Source organism: Gymnoscopelus microlampas (genome assembly GCF_963454915.1).
Source record: "Gymnoscopelus microlampas genome assembly, chromosome: 6".
In the NCBI taxonomy this organism is placed as follows: domain Eukaryota; kingdom Metazoa; phylum Chordata; class Actinopteri; order Myctophiformes; family Myctophidae; genus Gymnoscopelus; species Gymnoscopelus microlampas.
In genome coordinates, this window is record NC_139943.1 from 40482858 (window position 1) to 40503907 (window position 21050).

A 21050-nucleotide genomic window follows, 5' to 3' on the forward strand; every position below is an offset into this window, starting at 1 on the left:
GGAGTTCCCAATGCACCGACGACAAAACATGGAGTGTGTTGCCTAACCTAAATGTGTCATCATGGCATCAGGCGCAAACAAATCAGTCAGCTCCATATATGGCCACAGAAGGGGGCATGCCCATATATGGGCATATACTGATTACATCTCCATATATGGGTACAAAACGGACAAGCACTGTGTAACGACGGGTCGCCGTTACTAAACCTAATTCATATTCAAACACAGCTCTGCATATGTATTGTATATGTAAAGAAAGACACAGATTGTAACAAATGCATTTATTGAAGTTATGGGGGGTGGGGGCAATGTGTTTCACTCTGAAGGTGCGGGGGTACTGATGTCATCATACACCTATGAAAGAACAGAAAGGCCACATTAGTAGGACTCTACAGTAGTAGCATACTTTGAAATTGACAACTATAATGGGAATGTGAATCTCTGATGTCTAAACTTACCTCTGTCTGTTCTCCCCCCTTCCCAGTGTGGTGTTTGGGCCAAAGAGTTCCCTCCGGCAACACACACCCTATTTATTAGTTCCGGGAGGGTGATACCAAGTGGGAAGTGGAGAGAGGGGAGATCGGCATCCACTGTAATTAATTGAACCATGTTTATGGGGTGGGTATATTTGGAAGGCTCAGTGGGAATTGTAAATATGTATTGGGGGTGCATATACAGTAGTCTAGTGTTTTAAGGAAAATTGTATTGTATGTTTATAGGTGTGGGAATATTTTGGAGGTACCTGGGGAATGGTAGGAGCTAGCCAGGTAATAGGGACCCACCTATAAAAGGCAGTCAGTCTATGGTATGTGAGATGAGCTGACAGGTTGTGCCCAATACTTGTCAGTGAAATTGTAAAAAAAAAGATGAAAAAATAAAGACTTGTATTAAAGGTCGTTACTGGACTGGTCTCCACTGATTTGCTGCCTTGGCCGCTCGAGCAATCTTACACACTGACAGATACAGAGATCCGGGGCCACAGAGTCGACCGCTATGCCCATATATGGTCTTCAAACTCGGCGCACGCAGCGGCAAGGACTCAAGGGAGTGCCCGTCGTCGAGTAGTTATGATATCCAGTTATCAAGAACTGCCGATCCAACCAATATGCCCATATATGGACATTCCAATATATGGGCATATACTGAAGACATCAGGGAGATCTCCATATATGGGCACCAAAGGGACACGGACAGACAGGTACAACAGGTCCTCTGACAAAGCCCTCGACACTATGACTTAGACATATTGGTTGGATCGGCGGTGGCCCGAACCTCTAGCAATCTAGATAACCTGTTAACCTGTATGTGTTAATCATCATGTTGTCAGCTTACCTGGCATGTGAGATTGCTGCCACCCATTCGTCACAGTCCTTTACATCCTCTGTGCGTAACTCAAGTGCCTTCTGGTTTTCGTGAGAGAAGCTGACTGTGAAATAGTACTGAAAAACACAATGAGGAAATGTCACACTTAGCCTGTAGTGTACACAGAAATCCCCATTGTTAATGAATGCATTTCTAACCCTGTACACTCTCTAACAGTCAGGGTTTTTCTGTTTATATTATTGGCTAATATTAAACAAAAGGCACACACATACCATCAACCTGCACATATAAGTGGCTATTGTTTATAATACCTTAGTAACCAAGACATGTGTGCCTGGAGTCTACCCTAAGTGACTCAAGTGCTTTTGTGACAGTTTGGGGCCAATTCATACACTTTATGAGATAAAATAACACTGATGGTTTTACGGTGTACATGTTTGGCTCACTCACATAAGGCATAGAAGTGCACACAAAAAATTCGCAATGTTAATTTATCCATTTGTAACTCTGAGAGTGTACAAATGTACTCTCTCATTTGCACACTCAGAGTTAAATTACCACTCAGGATGTCACAGAGGACCAGGGGAGGAATCCATCAATTCCTTACTACCGCCAGTACTGATGGGGCATGCTGAGGGGAGGCCTCCCCTTCCCCAGTTCCTGGGATGCTCTGGTTCCCATGAGGAAATACCATAACAGAGATGAAAGCTGGAGGCATGGCCGAATTACATAACATGTGCAATACCTGTTACCTAGCAACTCCACTGGCGTGAACAGATACTGTAGGCTCTTTTTTGTTTCTTGCCTCACTCCATTTCAGATAAGTGTGTGTCTTTTGTGTGTGTAATTCCCTGCCCCAACTATGTATTTATTATTAGTTTTTTTCTTAGTTGTAGAGGGACTCACCAGGGTCTTATAGGAGGCTGTGTTGCTCCACAGCTTGATAAGAGCTGAAGCCTCGCCCTGTGTCGTATTTAATGGTATTTTGTGCTGATTGTATGCACAATGTTTTTCACAAGCCCAAAATACACTCCCTGACAAAGAAAGAACCCCATTCAGTTGTTGTACATAGACTATAACGCCTAGCGGCATTCCATACTAACATGCCATTAGTAGTGCCTGTAGCAGGTTCTGGTTTATTTTGCTAAAACGTCTGTCTGTCTGTCTGTCTGTCTGTCTGTCTGTCTGTCTGTCTGTCTGTCTGTCTGTCTGTCTCTCTCTCTCTCTCTACAGTATCTATCTATTTTACACCTGACCAAATACAACTCACTTGCAGAAAAAAGGGGCAAGCTGAGGTGAGCAGGGGTGGTTGAATGTTGGTCAGAGGCAGTCTGATTCTGATGAGACAATGAGCTACCTGAACCTTCCCCTCTGTTTAGAGGTCAGGGAAGGAGGCTGAAGAGCTAAGCTAAGCTCGGCACAGACCCACTCTACTTTTGTGTGTGCTCCCAAGAGTGAAGACTGTTCACTTACAGTATTGTACTTTACATTTGTCACAGAGCTGCTGACTCAACTTGGACACAGCATGCAATCTGCTGCTGCGAATGGTCAGTTTTTCGGAACGAAACCAATTTCTTCAGAAGTTTTTGTCTTTTGTTCAACCATAACTGTAGCCTACCTGGTTTTATCATCACATATAAATCCACTGAAAGACACACCACAGGTCTGCTGTGTTATCCTTTCAGCCAAAGTGTTTTAATGTACTTCCTTGCTGTTTAAATGTTTGACTAATAAAGTATTCAATCAATCAACCAAAGTCAGAGCAACATGGGATCAACTTTGCTCACAGCACGTACAGTCGAGATTGTTGCCTGTCTTACATCCATTAGCCACCAGGAAGCTACAGCCTCGGTACTGCTCCTTTCAAAATTGTTCAGTCGACTTCAATTGTAACGGTGGACGAGAACAATCATATTCTCTGCTTAAAGGAAGTACTTTCAGGAGCTGATACTGTCAACTAGCTACCATACTCCCTGCTACTTTACAGGTATCCAACCTAGCATCGAGACTCGAGAGCATGTTGCTCATATAAATTTACAGTAGCACCACATCCCTTTTACTTTGATGGCGGCCTGTGGCACTCTCACTGTCATTTTAATCCAGGACATTAAATGAGGGATTAGTGGTTTGGTGAGGCGGTTAAGGCTTCTTATCAGAATTTTAAAGGATAAATCCACACTGATTCACAGGGCTTCTGCACTGCACTTATGGGTTGACACTTTCAAGCAGGTTGCACTTCCAGTTCTGAGCACAGAAGTGCAACCATCAATGTCACAGCCGGTGTTTTGCCATTGGCTGCTAAGTTTAACCACTTTAAACCTGGCGTCCCTATTTTGAGCATGTCATTATTGTCATAAATGTTCAAAAATAGCGGCAATAGCAAATCTACAAGCTCACAACCCATCTTGATGCTCGACTTAAAAAACTGCCTGACTGCTCTGAATAAACGGCAAGAAGTGGCCTTCTCAGTCAAAACAGAAATTCACATTCGTATGTAATTCGCATGCCTGAACTAGTTATTTTCTTCACAAATATCATGCTCATTATTGTGCAAAGAAATGGCTTCATTTCATCATATCCTTGAAGCTCTGAGGTACGGCTCCTTTCATTAAGACAGATGACATTCGTATGTGACAACTACTATTGTTGTCAATCTCTTCTGATTGTCAACAATATCTGTGAGCATCCTTCTCACTGTTTCCTCATCCACATCATTCACATATTATAATGTGAATTGATAATATTTAGAATATAATTTGTTTCTGTCATTGCAAAGACAAGCAAAATGACATACTGAGTAATATACTGAGTTGTAGGTTTTAGTGCATGCTAAATGCCAGAGAAACAATTTTGGATGCTTTTAACACTCTGGTTAAGCTAACTGTGTGCCGCACACAGTTAGTGCCTTGTGATAGCCTGGAGCAACAGCCACTTAGTCTAAACCTTGGGAAACCCAACATGTGTTAAAGAAGGATATTCCTTAAGCCGAGGTCACCTCAGGTGTTATATCCTCATCCCTCGTTTGACTACTGAAGCCATTGACCGAAATGACATGATCAATCAATCGATTGTGTTCCGGCTTGGATCAATGGAATTAACTAAGTTTACTTCCTCCTCCTATTTATCAGTATCACAATGAAAACCCTTCTCTTCAACGTTTTAAACAAAAAATACCATGACATTTTTTACATTAATGTTTTAATAATATCATCTTATAAAATCTTAGTGTTTTGCCAATTATTTGGGGGTAATGTCCGCACGACCCACGAGTGGACCCTGGCCCACAGGTTAGGAATCACTACTCTAATCTTTGGTCTGCCAAATGTTCAACAGGCGCCTGTCGACCTACACCTAATCATTATTCATGGCTGGCTACTCTTCCATCTTCACATTCATTAGCTATTCATCCTCCTGTCAAAGAAATTCTATTTCTGTCCAGGGAACCATGCATGTTGTTGTAGTTTTCTTGCTCTTTTTAGGCACTTGAACCCCCAGCATGCCTATTCTGGGGGAAACATTCGTCAAAAATAGCAGATCTACAAGCTCAAAATGGGTCACAACACAACACGTTTTCAGCTTGTAGATCTGCTATATTTTTGGCAAAGAGATTTGGTGTAGATGGAAGAAAAAAAAAAGTGCGACTACAGTTGTAACTTAGGTACGTTTCAGTAAGACTATAGGATTTGAGTAGTTAAATAGCAGGGTTAGGGGTTGGTAGGAAGCATGTTAATCTGGTTGCCTGTTGCTGTATATGTTTATAGCTGAGTCACCCATGCACTGAATGACTGCTTATTGCTTAATGGAACATATATAGCCTATATGTTATATTTCTACATTTATATATATATCTGATTGGACTGAGCACTGACAGGAGCTGTGATAAATCAACATTGCAGAGAGCACTTACTGTAATTTGGCTGTTTGTGTTTTGTTGCAGTGACGTAACTCACTAGCTGTGTGAAAAATGTATGGTCATTTTTTTTTGTTACTATAGTATATAAAGAACTTAAGTGCATTGAGAAAGCATCAAACAATAACATTTCTAAATGTTGAATTATGGAAGGGCCATTTGATGAAGCCTGAGCTCCTCAGGCAGGTCACTGCAGTGTCAAGGAGCCATGACAGCAAAGACACCCTTAGTATTCAACCTTGACTCTGGAACAACCTGCACTGCATTTGGTTGACCGGAGTCCCTCAGGGCTCTATGCTAGTACCTTTTCTGTTTTCACGCTACATTAAATATCTTCGCTGTAAATAGCCAATCTACAAGCTCAACAATGCGTCGTAACGCGACACATTGTGAGCTTGCAGATTGGTTATTTTCTGCAAAGGTTTTCCCCACAATATGGATGCTGGGGTTTAAGTGCAGGTTAATAACTCAAAATGTAATTATGGGCCAGACCATGATGTGCCTTAAAAGCAAGTGAGTAAAATCTTTAAATGACCTAGAAACAGACAGACACCCATGTGCTAATAGGACGGGTGCAACAGTTAATCAAACTAATCGATTAAATCGATTATACACAATAATAGATAATTGATCATTTCATAAAATAACCGATTAATAATTAATCTCTATTTTGGGCATGTCATTATAGATGAAAATCTTCAAAACAAACGGTATCTAAAAAAAGAAGAAAAGTTAAAATAGTCACTCTAAAAGCTCACAACGTGTCACATTGCGAGCTTGTAGATCTTTTATTTTCACTATTAGTGGACGACACTGTCATGAGACAAAGTATAAAATAACTTGAGTGGTTAATCAATTCGTTGATGCACAATCCTGCTTCTCAATTATTTGATTAAGTGAAAAAGTAATCGATGAAACGATCGCTAAGAAAATAATCGATAGTTGCAGCCCTATCACAGGTTGTCTTCTGGTTGTAGTTAAAAGCCTAAAAACCCAGGGGAGATGTGACACTACTGCTGTCCACAGTTACCCCTCCTTCCAACCATCTTTAGGATGCAAATAAGGGTTGCCATAGGAACCGTGGTCTCAAATGCATAATCATTTGCACACAAACTGCAATTGAGAATAAAAATAATAGGGCTCATGGCATGTTTCTTAAAGATGATCACGGGACCTCTAATCCGTCAAAATCTAGGTGGCCATGGTGATCCCCAAAAGGGGAATATACATATAAGATCTGTTATGTATACTTTATGTAAAGTACTGTTATGTATACTGTTATGTAACTCGAGTTTCATCCCAATTTAAGACATACAGTACACCTTCTGAAAGCCAAATCATGGACTAATCACTAGTCACAATTATTTGAGATAATCGCAATTATTTTACATAATTGTCGTTACTATGTTGTTCATACATTTTCAAACGTTAAAAAAGTAGAAATAGCAGATCAACAAGCTCACAAAGTGTGAGCTTGAAGTTCGTCTATTTCAGCTATTCTAAATGGTTTTTTTTAAAGTATAATGTTATTAAATATGTCAGTCATTTCTTTGTATATTGATGTTATTTGTCATATCTGCCCTGTGCAACTTTTGCTTACGAAGCCTAAAAGCCAAACAGACATTTTTATTTATATGTTCCAATGTTCAATGCCAAAACCACATTTAAATCGTTAATCGCAATTATGTGAGTGACAAATTAATTAGTCAAGTAAAATGTCATGATGGTGACAGCCCTCAACATTACCCAGGCACACCAGCTACACATCAATAGTCTTGTTGCTCCTGGAAGATCTCTAGTCAAAGTTGACTGTGGATGTATAATGTTTAAATTGCATGACAACAGTTAAGTTAGCCTGTAGTCATTGACCACTTGAACCCTAGCGTCTCTGTTCTGGAACCAACATTCAGAGAAAAGAGCTGCTCTACAAGCTCATAACGTGTCACAAAGTAACGCATTGTGAGCCTGTTAGCCTGGCTATTTTCGGCAAAGACATTTGGTGTACAGTGAAATAAGGAGCAGGCCTAATATAGAGCCCTGCATAGGTAGCGTGGTCAACTAAGTACAGTATATAGGATTTATCCACTTGAACCCTAGCGAACGTATTCTGGGAAGATTCAGAACATTCCGTGAAAATAGCTGATCTACAAGCTCACAACGCTTTGCAACGTGTCGTGTTGTGAGCTTGTAGATTGGCTGTTTTCGGCAGAGAGATGGCGTATAGAGCTAAATACTAGCAGACCTAGTATAGAGCCCTGGGGTTCCCCGGTCAACTAAGGTTAACGTGGTTAAGTGGTACAAGCTAATCAACTTCTCTGCTTCCAATACTGGTCTTCCTCTTTGTTGCACATTGCATGTGTTGAAAAGTAAAGAAAATGTATTGTCGTCGTCACCATTGCAGTGCATTCCTGTGCAGAAGGATGATGATGTAACATCCACACCACAATGAGAATCTTACTTTGAATTCTATCTATGATATCATGGAGGTTTTCTTTTCTATTTATTTATCCCAGACAATATTTGTCCTAATTATGCACCGGTCAAAGTAAACAGGTGTGGTGGATGGGTTTGCACAGTGTTGTGGACCAAATTCTGGAGACATTTTGCAAAATAGGACTTATATTTTATTTGGGCTTTTAGGTTCCATTTAACCACTTGAACCCCATAGCATCTTGATTCTGGGGTGGATTTACGAGCTTCTGGGGGGGATTTAGGGGGATTTACGAGCTCTCGTAGATATTCTATTTTTGGCGAAGAGATTAGGTGTAGAGGTAATAAAAAAAGAGTGCACCAGCGGTCCATTTTACTATATTTAAGTAAAGAGTGGTGAAACAGGTTCCATTTAAATGCATTGGGAGAGTATAACATTAGCCAGTGTGTTGTATTCTGCTTTGTCAGCACAGGGGCAGCTGTTCACAGGAAGAGCCCACGCTCATGTTGGACCGCAGCCCTGCCCACAAGCTGAAACATGTTGGACTGCAGCCCTGCCCACAAGCTGAAACACAGTGGAGTATAGAGGAAGCATGTCGTCGTTGTCATGTGGAAACCTTGTATATGTCCACAACTGTTCTTTTTTTATAGGCGATGAGTTGTGATCTTGTAGATCTGCTATTTTCCCTACTTTAATGCGACACCTTTAAATTATATAATGAAGTAGGGCAGTAATTTATGGAGGGAAAAAAAGTTGAATTATGGAGATTTTCTGCCCAACAGCTGTTCTTAGAGTGCTATCATAAATAGCACTTTTAATAGACATATATGGCAGCTATCTCTTCAAAATGTTATGATTCTAATGTATTATCTGGTAGTAGGCTATGGATGATGCAGACAGTGGCAGGATATAGTTTGAAATGAGTGGCTTAACACAGCTTTGACTTTGTAATCTCACTTTGACATTGCAACTTTTACAACACTAACTGATATGGACTTAATTGAAGTAAACAATAAAAGATAGATAATATTAAGGCTACATTAATAGAGCATAAGGGGGGGGGGGTAATATGGTATTCTATACTCATACTGTAGGTCTGTAGCCTAGCAATTGCAGTGCAAATGAAAACTCGACCACCCTGAATGATTTCAGACATCTTGCCAGAGATTGGCGATCACTAGAACAGTCGCTGTTTATATTTAGTTCATTCGCCAGTCTTTTCACAGAACTTTCAGCATTTCCTCGCAAGGTGGCGACTCTGAGACAAATATTCTTTAGCATGTTTTACTCCAAAAAGGATATAACTTTGGCTCTCTAAAAGTTCAGAGATGATGGCCTGACATCAGAACCAAAATGATAGAACAAATCACTCAGTAACATGACATTAATAATAATAAGTGTAATAATAATAATAATAATAATAATAATAATAATAATAAGGGTAATAATAATAATAATAATAATAACAATAATAATAATAGTAATGATAAATCACATGGAATTAAATACAAAAACAAGATTATCTTGATTTCTAAATGGCCAAACTGCAACCCACCAAAACCATCAAATCTGCATGTGTTTGCTGCAACCAAAGAAAAAAACTGCATTGCTATTGGTGGTATAGGCTACATGTGATACTTCCACTAGGTGTTAATAACGTTGCCTAATCGTTAATAGAATACCATGCAGGGATTACGTAACATGTAATACAGCAATGTGGAACTGAATCTCAGCCTATTCCGCTGCGCTGGATTTTAGGTCATCATGCAACAGCCTATGTATGACAAGAACAATATGTAGAGACTAGAGAGAGAATACCAAATAAACAGTTCACATTTTAAATTGCGTGCGTTTTTACATTAAGGCTTATTGCTTAGGCAATAGTCAGTAACCTAAATCACGTCATCAATCATCAATGTTAAACAAAAACAATAGAGCAATAACGGGCGCTTGCGTGTGTGTGCCCGCCGTGCGCGTAGTGCACACACACACACACACACACACACACACACACACACACACACACACACACACACACACACACACACACACACACACACACACACACACACACACACATGGACGCACGCATGCACGCAGGCTGTGTGTGTGTGTGTGTGTGTGTGTGTGTCTGTGTGTGTGTGTGTGTGTGTGTGTGTGTGTGTGTGTGTGTGTGTGTGTGTGTGTGTGTGTGTGTGTGTGTGTGTGTGTGTGTGTGTGTGTGTGTGTGAGAGAGAGAGAGAGTGACACACACACACACACACACACACACACACACACACACACACACACACACACACACACACACACACACACACACACACACACAGAGTGCTCTCTCTCTCTCTCTCTCTCTCTCTCTCTCTCTCTCTCTCTCTCTCTCTCTCTCTCTCTCTCTCTCTCAATTCCTACCTGCTTTTCTAAACCCTCCTTGGCTGACAGTGAAGGTTTATTTGGCGAGGGCGCCCTGTCACACATGCACCCCTCCAACAGGTACAGACCCGAGGGTCTGGAGCTCGACTCGTTCTCGAAATAAAACAGCATGTTTTGCAACAAAGCGAACCACTTTGAGTGCCATTTTGTGTTGTCTGAGCTCCTTTTGCTCAAGCCTCCTCGCCTCGTAGTTGTAGCATCCTTCTTGGCCAAAAGCCCCAGGTAGGTGACATGAGCATCATTGAGTCGTATTCCCTTCTGCATCTTGGTGAAGAAAGACTTTTTGACGGCGATCAAGACAGACGGTCGGTCCTCACATCCTTTCAACTCGATCCCTGTCACATAAAAAACCCAAAATAAAAAGATGTTGACTTTGTGTGAATGCGGACCTCTTTGCAGCAGCAGGCTGGTCCACTCTAGTCCGACGCATTCACCGTGTTGGCATTAAGTAAAAAAAAAAAGAAGAGGGGAAACAAAACGAAGAGCACAAATCCGTCATCCTAAATATTTTGACATGACTTCAAAGTCCACACGCAAAAAAAAAACATAGGTGTGGACGACGACGAGTAAAAGAGGCAAAACAGCAGCAGGGAGAGACGGTTAAGTGTCCGAGGGGTTTGTCCTTTTCTCACGTGAAAATCTCCAGCATCCAGGCAGGCTTCCTGCTGAGCTCGGCAGGCTGTGTTGTGGAGTCACGTGTCCTCCTATGCTGGGGGAATAAGCACATTTCAGGACCTTGGACAGCGACAGTACAGCAAGATGCACTCTAGATACAGTGGTTCTCAAACTATTTCATGTCAAGGACCCCCAGATTGATATGTATTTTGGCTGCGCACCCCTGTCTGAAAATGTTTAGTGCCAGGGACCCCCAGAAGCAAAGATTTGAGTAAAACGTGTTCGCTTAAAATATATATATATATTCAAAGATTTGCTCAAATGTCCACGATTTTTCAAAAATAGCAGATCTACAGGCTCATAGCCGCACTCGGTGCCGCGCTATGAGCTTGTATATCTGCTACTATCCCCTGGTACCCCCCAAGGACCCCTGGGGGTCCCCGGACCCCACTTTTAGAACCGATGCTCTATGGGTCCTCAACGTGTTTCAGGCCAAGGACCCCCTAGCTGAGAGAGAAAGATGAAGCAGTGACCCCCACTACTATTGTATAAAATTGTGTTGCAGATTAAACGTTTTCATAGATTTCATGGATAGCTTCATAGACTTGTTTGACAGCACTGTCATGTTGGATTCATGTTTATGTGTATTTTCAGACATTTAACCACTTAGACTCTCTATACAATGCTCCTTTTCCCTGTACACCAATTTTTAAATTATTATTATTATTAGCCCATTACTGCTACAATTTTACTCTTATACCAAGATGTAAAGAAACCTTGAATCTTGAACCTACAAGACAATTGCATAATTTAGGTGTTTGAAGATGACACAAAAATACTATTTTTGTGTCATCTTCAAACACCTATCGTCACACACGTCTTCCACTTGTTCTTTAACAAAGTGACCATACATCACCTCTGTTAGGTCACCAAACATTATAGCTATAAGGGGAAAATGGAAAGTGACTATACTATTTACTGTATATTTTGCTGTTTTTATATACAGAAGAAGAAGAAGAAGAAGAAATAAACATATTCTCTTCTGGCAATACAATCTACTGTTTGGTTTGGTAATGGTTCCAAATAGAAACTAATTATTGTTACACTGTACTGTAGTAAAGCATTGTTGCATTTTGGAATGGTACTGTTCTTTTTCTACAGTATTTTACTAGCTAATTAGTCATTACTGCTGACAGAACAAAATCACCTTGCATTGACTGATGATGTAGTGGTCAAAGGTCGTGCCCCAGGGATCCTATTAATACACAAAGCCTATTTCAACCAAGAGTGCATTATAATCTTAAACATATTGAGGGCAGCAGTGGCAATGGTGAATATATGAATAAAAGCAATAACTAGCATGTCCTGGCTATAGGAACGATATACTTTAATTATGTCAATGAGTGCAATTTTTTTAAATCCAAAACAGAGTCACCACTCATGCAGAATGGTTTAAGACAAACTGCTGGTTACTTTTAAAGGTATCTTATGCAATGTTCAGAACCTGTCAATTCTATAGAATTGTTTGAATCGCAACAGCTTCATGCAGGATTATAACACATGACCTGTTCGCTAAAAAAACATGACCTGTATATTTTCTTTGGCTTGGTCTCTTCAAAGCAATGGGAAACTTTAAAAACAAAAAGTAGAATACATCTTGAGAGAATTGTACTGCGGATGACCGAATATTCAACAGCGTTGCGTGGACTCCTTTCTTCACTTGGGCCCTTGGCATACCCGGTAAAGCAGAGAGGCTCTATTTCCAGGCAAGCATTGAAAATTAAAGAGCCTGTAAACAGGAAGTAGGCCTATAAACAGGAAGTAGGCCTATAAGCAGTATTATGTATTCAAATTGTGTCAAAGACCACATAATATGTTATAAACCACCCAGCCAAATAATAATGATTTAAAAAAAAAAAAGTGTTTAGGCTGTATAAAATTGTTTTCAAAGTCATGAAAAATAAGCTGAGTCACTGAAACTCACCTGAAGCCCTGCCCAGAAAACAACTCTCAACAGGAAATGCCCAAAACAGGGCTTAAGTTGAACATTCTAATAATCTTACCCCAAGTAGTCCATGTTGTGGAAACATGACCATATAACTTGAATACACAGTAAAGTACCAGTTGTGGTGACATGCATGTTAAGCTTAATTGTAGTTGTAGGAGCCAAATGGGGTTTTGTATTTGTATTTGGGCACTGATTGTTATCTGATAGATGTAGGCACCGCATTGGCACCTTGATTGTGGAGTGTCTCTGTGGGTGGCCTCCAGCGGCTTCAAGTAATGGTCCTCACCTGCTCACCTTAGGCTGGTTTGACCGTGGGGGTAGGGTGAGCTGGGAGAGGTATACTTTGATGACCACATTTCGTATTTTTGCTCACTGTTAACTATTTCTTTGCACATATTTATTATATATATTTATTGGCAAAGTATTGTAATATTTGGTGACACTGAAGTAAAAGCATTTTTAAGCATTCGTTTGGACTTGAGTCCTTTTAATGTGCCCGTCACACAGTTTCTATCTCCCAGGCTTATAGCCTGCGGCTGATCAATGTATTGGGGATTGCTATCAGCCGCAATAGTAGTGGATTATCCTCCTGATATTTAAGGTTTGCATACTATAATATTTTGATACCACTGGAATATCTAATTTATAGGATTAATTGTCAAATGAACCCTCTCCTTTCTCCATCACTTTCTCAGGTTACTTTTTGTTCATTTGTTTGTTCTACTTTCACTTTCTCTTCTATTCTTTACATGCAATCATTACAAAACCAGTGGTTGTTACCATGTAGTCAAGTACTGTACTTAAATACAAATTTGAGATATTTTTTACTTCTGTCACGGTCCGCTCCTCGGGCCTTGTAGTCTAACTTTATTATGTAGACCTTCCTGCCCTTATAAGGTCTTGGACTTTGTTCCTTTCTCTTCCTTTGTTCTGTTCTGTATCTAGTCTTGTTATTATGTTACTCTGTTGTTTTTGCCATGCTGTCAGAATGAACAAGCCTTTTGGACCCAGCGGAGAGAGGTTTCCCAGTTTATGATTTAGTAAGCCAGCCGAGTAGACCAACTGCCCTGGCAGACAATCCATGGTTTGCTTCTCTTCGGTCCTGCGCTGCTGTTGTTGTCGTGTCGGCCGTACCTGCCGAATTCTCGCCTGCTCTCCAGCCTGGCATTGGCCAGCCTACTCACCAGCCCGCACCCCTTGGGTTTGTAGGACTCCAGCCTCTCTGCCTGCCTGCCTGTTGACCCCACGTTCCCTGAGCCAGCCTTTGCTGAAACAGCTGCTTCCCTATGCTGGGTCTCGCTTGGCAATCGTCAGGGGGAACCGGGCGAGGGGGCGTCTGCGTCATCTTGGCTTCCCACACCGCCAGCTGCCGAGCTTCCAGGAGCCACCGCTTCCCAGGACTCCGCTGCCCAGCTTACCGCTGCCCAGCATTCCGTCGTGGTCCACCGTGGTTCTCCGGTTCCTCGCCCGCTGTCCGGGTCTCCCCTGCCGCTACCCCTCCTGTCCTGGGGTCCCTTGACCTTCGCCCCTCCCGTGCCACTCAGCCCTTAGGCCCCTGCCCTTCCTGGTGGCGGTCCCTGTCTCGTGGGCCGGCGCGGGTTGCTGGCTTGGGGGTTCTGACGGCAGGACCCTGGCGGCTGTTCTGGCCTCGAACTGTCTTCTCCGTCCCTGCCTGCTTGTGCCCTCTGCGCCAGTGTGTGCTCCCCCCCCGGCTTTTGGCCCTGTCTCTGTCCTCCGTCTGTTGAGTTCACCTGTGTCTTATTATTTCATTGTCTATTTAAGCCCTGTGTTTGCACCATGTCCTTGCTTATTCATTATCTCATGTACGTTGTTGTTAGATCTTGAATTCAGTTCCTTGTTTGTTTTCCTGTCTTTAGTTAATAAATACTTTGAACCGTTCACTTCAGCCTCCGTCTCTCTCCTGCACTTGGGTCCTACATTCCGCCCTGACTCGAACCGTGACAACTTCACTGGAGTGTTTCCAATTTTCAATACTTTTACCTGTACTTCTACTCCACTACATCTCAGAGGCAAATATTGTACTTTTACGTCACTACAACTATTTGAAAACATTAGTTACTTGTGAGCTTGTAGACGTGCTATTTATAAAATATTTACTTTTTCAAGTACATTTTGGATACCGGTCTTTTACTTGCAACAGACATTGTGGTATTGATACTTTTACTTTAAAAAAATGTGAGTATGTCTTCCACCAGTGGTTGTTACAGCATGGCCCTGTAGGAGTCTAAAGTCATAACATGGCGTGTGTGTGTGTGTGTGTGTGTGTGTGTGTGTGTGTGTGTGTGTGTGTGCGTGTGCGTGTGCGCGTGCGCGTGTGCGTGTGTGTTTGTGTCCGTCTAGGTGTAATCTCACAGATTGATGGACCGATCAGCACCAAATCTCTTGAGCAAACTTCTTGTAAACCCCAGAAGTATACCCTCCAATATTTTATATATACATTTTTAAATGTTTACACGTTTTACATTTTTGGAAATATCTAACCTTTTTAAATATATTTGTTTATTCTTTTTTATATATAAATATTTAAATGTTATATTGGAAGTAAATGGGGTTCTGATTGGGTTGAAATCTTGTCCAAATTTGGAATCATACATCATAAATATGTCATAGTCAACTGACGTCACAGACTGGTTCCCATGCAGATCCCGATATACACGATTAGATTTTATACTTACAAATCATCATATTGATAAAATTAATGATATATATTTCTATCCGTAAAATGAAATAAAAAGGACTGTGAAAAGGACTGATGTAACTCTGAGGGTGCTTTACCTGTAAATGCAGGTAAAGGTAAATCACACTTCTCAACTGGTGAATTAATTCATATAGGCTATAGATAATAACAGACTGAAGGGGCTTGCAGAGCTGCAGAAGTGGCATAATGCTAGCACCAGTGTTATGTGTCCGAGTGGTTATATAGCTGAGCCATAAAACATGCTCCAGCACACAACCAATATGCCTCTTTGAGCACCCAATTTGTTTAAAAGGCATAGGCTCTAATCTGCTCCTGTCAGTCCTCCGGCTACTTCTCAGAGGTGATTTATTTATTACTTCATCGGCGTTGTTATCTGCTCTCTCTCAGATCCATTCACCCATAAATCCCTCTGGGCTCGGCGACTGCTGAGTTCTACAAGCCTCTTCTGCTTCCATTAGCCACTCGCTGGTTAAATATTAACAAAAAGTCACAATTGTCTGTGATTAACGAAACTCTTGGCTATACGACGCATGTTTAGTGAAATGAGTCTTTGTTTGTCACAATCTGACGTCAGTTATACACAAATTACACATCATCACCATTCATCCTGTATAGAGCGACTTTGGACAGATTTGCATTGATGTACGTGCGGGAGGCTGATAACACTGTGCTCAATGTTGGCCTGTTGTCTCTGTGCCAAACCTCAAGCCAAGGTAATACAGGCATGCTCAGTGCATTCTCTTTTGGGAGCACTTTGATAGTTTGACCTGTAGCTGCATGGTGACATACGTCCAAGTATTACACTGTGCATGAGAATGCTCCCGGCAAAATAGTAGTCTTCAAGAGTCGAGACAAGAAGGCCGCACACACTGGTGGCCAAAGTGCCAATACTTTATTTTTGGGAAAAAAGTAAAAAGAAACCAACGTTTCGGCAGGTAACTGATACCCTGAAGAAGGCAGTTACAGTACCTGCCGAAACGTTGGTTTATTTTTACTCTGCGTCCACAAATAAAGTATTGGCACTTTGGCTACCAGTGTGTGCGGCCTTCTTGACTCTTGAAGACTATACTATTTAGATGAGTCCAAGTATTGTCAATAATTTATTCTGTTGCTTTTGTGCTCTGTGAGTGAGGAATCGGAACTAGCGATTCCATTCACTCTCGTATTGTGAAACAAGTCTCAAAATCATACTTTTAGCTCAAACAAATGTAAACAAATCAGATTTTGCCTATACAGTAGAACATTGAGTCCTGTACTTAATATGGAGGGAATGAAATGACTGTATTCATGTTAAACAACAATTTCGCTTTGCATACGTTTTCTATAGCGCTACAAAAATCGATAGGTCACCAAAATCCATTTGGCAAGACAGGCCCAAAAAGTCCCAGAACTTTTTTCCCTCCATATATGGCAATGCATATTGTTTCATTCATTTATGGGCAAAACGTGTGATTGTGAGAGCTGTTGCCCCGTACAATGAGAGTGAATGGAATCGTTATTAACAGTTCTTAATTCACAGAGCACACAGAAACAACAGATAAAGATATATATTCACGCACGCACGCACGCACGCACGCACGCACACACGCACGCACGCACGCACGTATACATGCATACATGCATACATGCATACAGTACACACACACACACACAAAGGTTTTGTGAATTCATAGATTATTGATGTACAGTATATAAGGAGGTCTCAGAGAGTTTGAAGCAACCTGAATCAGCATTCCCCCAGTAGCAAAATGCTGCTGGAGATTCAGAGTGAGTGCAGGGGTGTGCCCTGTGCCCACATTAAGTGGGTGTGTATGTGGATGGGGGTAGCTGTGATGGTGGTGGGGTTCTGTAGTGCTGCGGTGAGGACGCTGATGCTTCAGCATCTTGATCCCTCCTTGTGCTGTCCATGAGGAAGGCTTGAGACCTAATTACATGATCCACTAGGCTTCTAATTTGCGACACCCTTCTCAAATGACATTTACTAATTACCGTGCTGCTTCCTTTTTTTTAGAAACAGCGTTCTGGATTGTACCAGGCAAAGCCCCCTCCCATGCCCCATTGTTATGTAGGAACAAACAAGTTGGCTGTAATGGCAGTCACAGCCTGTTTGATTTAATGTGTGTAAGCAAACACACACGCACACGCACACGCACACGCACACGCACACGCACACGCACACTCCCACTCCTACTCCCACTCCCACGCACACGCACACGCACACGCACACGCACACGCACACGCACACGCACACACACACACACACACACAAACACACCCCAAATGCCTGCAAGGCATGACGCTGTGCAGAGCAATCTGCATTAGAGGAAGTGAAGTAAATAAAAGTAGAAGATACTGTATGTTGGGGCTGAAATCTGCAATGCTAACATGCAGGGCATGAGGCGACGTTTACACTATGACCCCTTACTAAGAATGTTATGGATGCAATGCTGTCCCCCTGCCTTGTGCAAAGAGTAGCACAAGTCAGCAATGTATTGTCCACATCTGGACTATATTTTTGCCATTTTGCTTGCTACATTGCAGACAATCAATGATCGATACAATGCAAGAAATGTACAAAATGTGTATTGTCTAAAGACAGAAATCTCTGTTAGGAGTGACACCATGGGATGACATGGAATCCATACTGTAGGCTTCAAAGAACAGAATGCATAGTTTCACTTTTACTTAATTATAATACAGCTTGATAGTATTCAGGTTTCTGATTATTGCATTACAGGCCAAGTTAAAATTCGTACAGGATTTAGGCCTATACAACTCCACTGCAGGTATTGAGAGTGTACGAATGGTCACTACTAGACTTGATCTGAAATGGAGCTTGTCGTGTCGAGCTGATGGCCCCCGATATGGGGAACAGGCGCTGTCCCCACGGCTGCTCCCTCTCAACTCTGGCCGATTCTTCCATGTCAGGGCCTGTTAGCTGACCTGTCACTCACAACTCATCAGTGCGGGATGGAGGGGGTGGGCGGGGGATGCTACTAGATGCTGGATGCATTCTGTCGCTGCTCCACTTTAGCTGTAGACCCACTGGCCATGAGCCCATGACACAAAATAACTAACCTTAGTCTCAAGGTCTCGTTTACATATTCAACTTTTCTGGACCAACACTGTGAGCGGTTTTGCTCTTCCACCCCTGTGACTAAAGCATAAGGACATTACAGATGTCGCGAGTTCAAAACTGGCATTCAACATCATTAAAACCATTTAAACCCTCTATTCTTAGTAAAACGGACCTGAGTTACAACTGAGGATCAGCTATTTTTGGAGAATGTTCCCCCCCAGAATAGGCATAATGGGGTTCAAGTGGCACATACTTGTGCGATTAATTTACAATTTAGGCAATTAGCAGAAGCTCTTAATCCAGAGTGATTTACAGTAAGCAAGGAAAACGTGAAGTAATACATCAAATGCAAAGAAATAGTAATATAGAATCATAGGTAAACCAAGCACACAATTAGGATGCCAGTTCTACAAATGAATCTGGCATCTGTCTACATAACATGCTATCTAAATTACATTTTAGCCTTTGCATAAGCCTGCAAGGTCATCAAGGCTAGCTAGGGCAAGTGTTACTGGCTATAAGGTGGAGTCTGACGAGGTGAGTCTTCAGAGAGCACATGGATACACAAACGACGTCAGGGCCTGTTGATGCACACACAGTACATAGGTAATAAAGTATCTGCTTTCAGTTCAACCTCCCATCAATCAGCCCATGAACTGGCACACTGAGTCCTTACACACCCCAAACTGGGTGGTGCTTGACATGACCAGACGGCACCACCAGGTGGTTCAAACAGCCAGACAGTATTATTACAGAAATACACAAACGTCAACAAACATGACACATGACTCTTAAAACTTGTGTGTGTTACAGTACATTAATACCTCCCTGTTTATCCATCTAAACAAATAAAAAAATTGCCCTCACCCACCAGTACCCACTACTAATGTACATACATATGTAGCAGTTGAATTAGTCTTGCCAGGCACCGATGAAATGGCGTGTACTCCGAGTAACTCTATTTTTGGAGTAGGACATGAATTATAGAGCAAACGGGCCAAACAATGTGCAATGCATTCCCTTTCCTACCGACCGAAGTGCAGTGAGCGAGGATCATGCAGAGTGAAAACACCAGTCTTTATTTAACGTGGGTTCATTTTAGACTAGCTAAATTAACCCTTGGAGGATTCTGCAGAGTGTTTATTGTTTAGAATAATGACCCTGACCTGCTCTTGAAGTGCAGGTCGGGCTGTGTGTGATGGCAGAAGCTCACCAGCTCTTGGCAGTTGCCCAGGCCATTGTGATTTGCGCTATAGCCGCTGCCTACAGGGTCACCACCTGGCTGCTGCTCCCTCCAATCAGCCTGGGTTATACTTTGCTGTACGGCGGTGTCGAGCGACAGAAATAGCCAATCTACAAGCTCACAACGCACCATATCCGTGACGCATTGTGAGCTTGTTTATCTGATATTTTTGGGGAGCGACGGCATCAGCTTGGGTTTACACAGAGTGCATCCACAGCAGGTCTGTAATTGAATTTCACACATGCCACAGTCTGCTTAACTGTGCCGTCTGCAAGGTGTACATGCTTCGAAAAAGCCTGCAAATTATTGAGATGAATCAGAGTACACCTCACACAGACAAATATATTATATACTGTATGTGTACATATACTGTATATAAGAAACATCTAGCATGTACATATACAGTATACAGTATACAGTATACAGTATACAGTATACAGTATACACACGCACGCACGCACGCACGCACGCACGCACACACACACACACACACACACACACACACACACACACACACACACACACACACACGCGCACACACACACACACACACACACACACACATGTATACTATACAGTACATACATGCCCAGATTTTGGGAAATAAATTGCGTGGAATTGCAAGAAATAGGCTCCCCCCCCCGTCCCTTTCACTCTCTTTCGCAGATCGAGCTCTGGTCTGACATCACACACAGCATGCACGTTGTCTAACCAACAGCCATTTGCACTGACGTCAACAGTTGACGCATCCATCCATCCATCCATCCATCCATCCATCCATCTATCGCTCACTGTTTGCATTTTAATAGGCATTTTTTCCTCTTCAGTACACCTCCACTCATGAGGCTCCAAGACAGCATCGCTCTTGTTTCTTACTGTACTCGTCTGATGTACAATTCCACATTAGAGACAAACAATCCCCTCGAAGTAGGCCAATTACCAGTGACTGTGAAAACAGACATTAATGCTGTGTGGCAGAGCCCAAGAAGGCCGGGATTGGCAGGGTGTCTTCCTTCAGCTAATATGAACTCAGAGGGGACGCGTAAACAAGTCGCTCCATTACATAATCAGGCCTATCCTCTCCATAGAGCAGTTTCCATTCTTTCATCTATCTATTTATTGGGCCTGATTCACTAAGCTTGTTTATGCCCACATTTTGTATCCGCTCGTTCTCACGTCTGCTCGGAGGTAGACTTGTATGGGACTGAACCTTATGTATGGTGTAAAATGGGGCGTGGAACAATGCAAATGAACTTCTCTGGAACGAGTTTGTGATTTTACGATCAGCT

General features: G+C 42.1%; 1 protein-coding gene across 2 annotated transcripts in view; it reads right to left on the bottom strand.

Annotated features, from left to right (window-relative positions):
* The window catches only part of rasgrf1 (Ras protein specific guanine nucleotide releasing factor 1), a gene marked incomplete at its 5' end in the record, with an annotated part of 33545 nt that extends 23184 nt beyond the window's left edge, over window positions 1-10361 (bottom strand). For both annotated transcript variants that reach the window (XM_084059997.1, XM_084059996.1), the window contains 2 exons: window positions 1333-1439; window positions 10077-10361. In XM_084059997.1, the coding sequence (XP_083916123.1) occupies window positions 1333-1439; window positions 10077-10361 (392 nt within the window). The remainder of the gene's footprint in view (window positions 1-1332; window positions 1440-10076) is intronic.
* Window positions 10362-21050: the final 10689 nt, after the last annotated feature.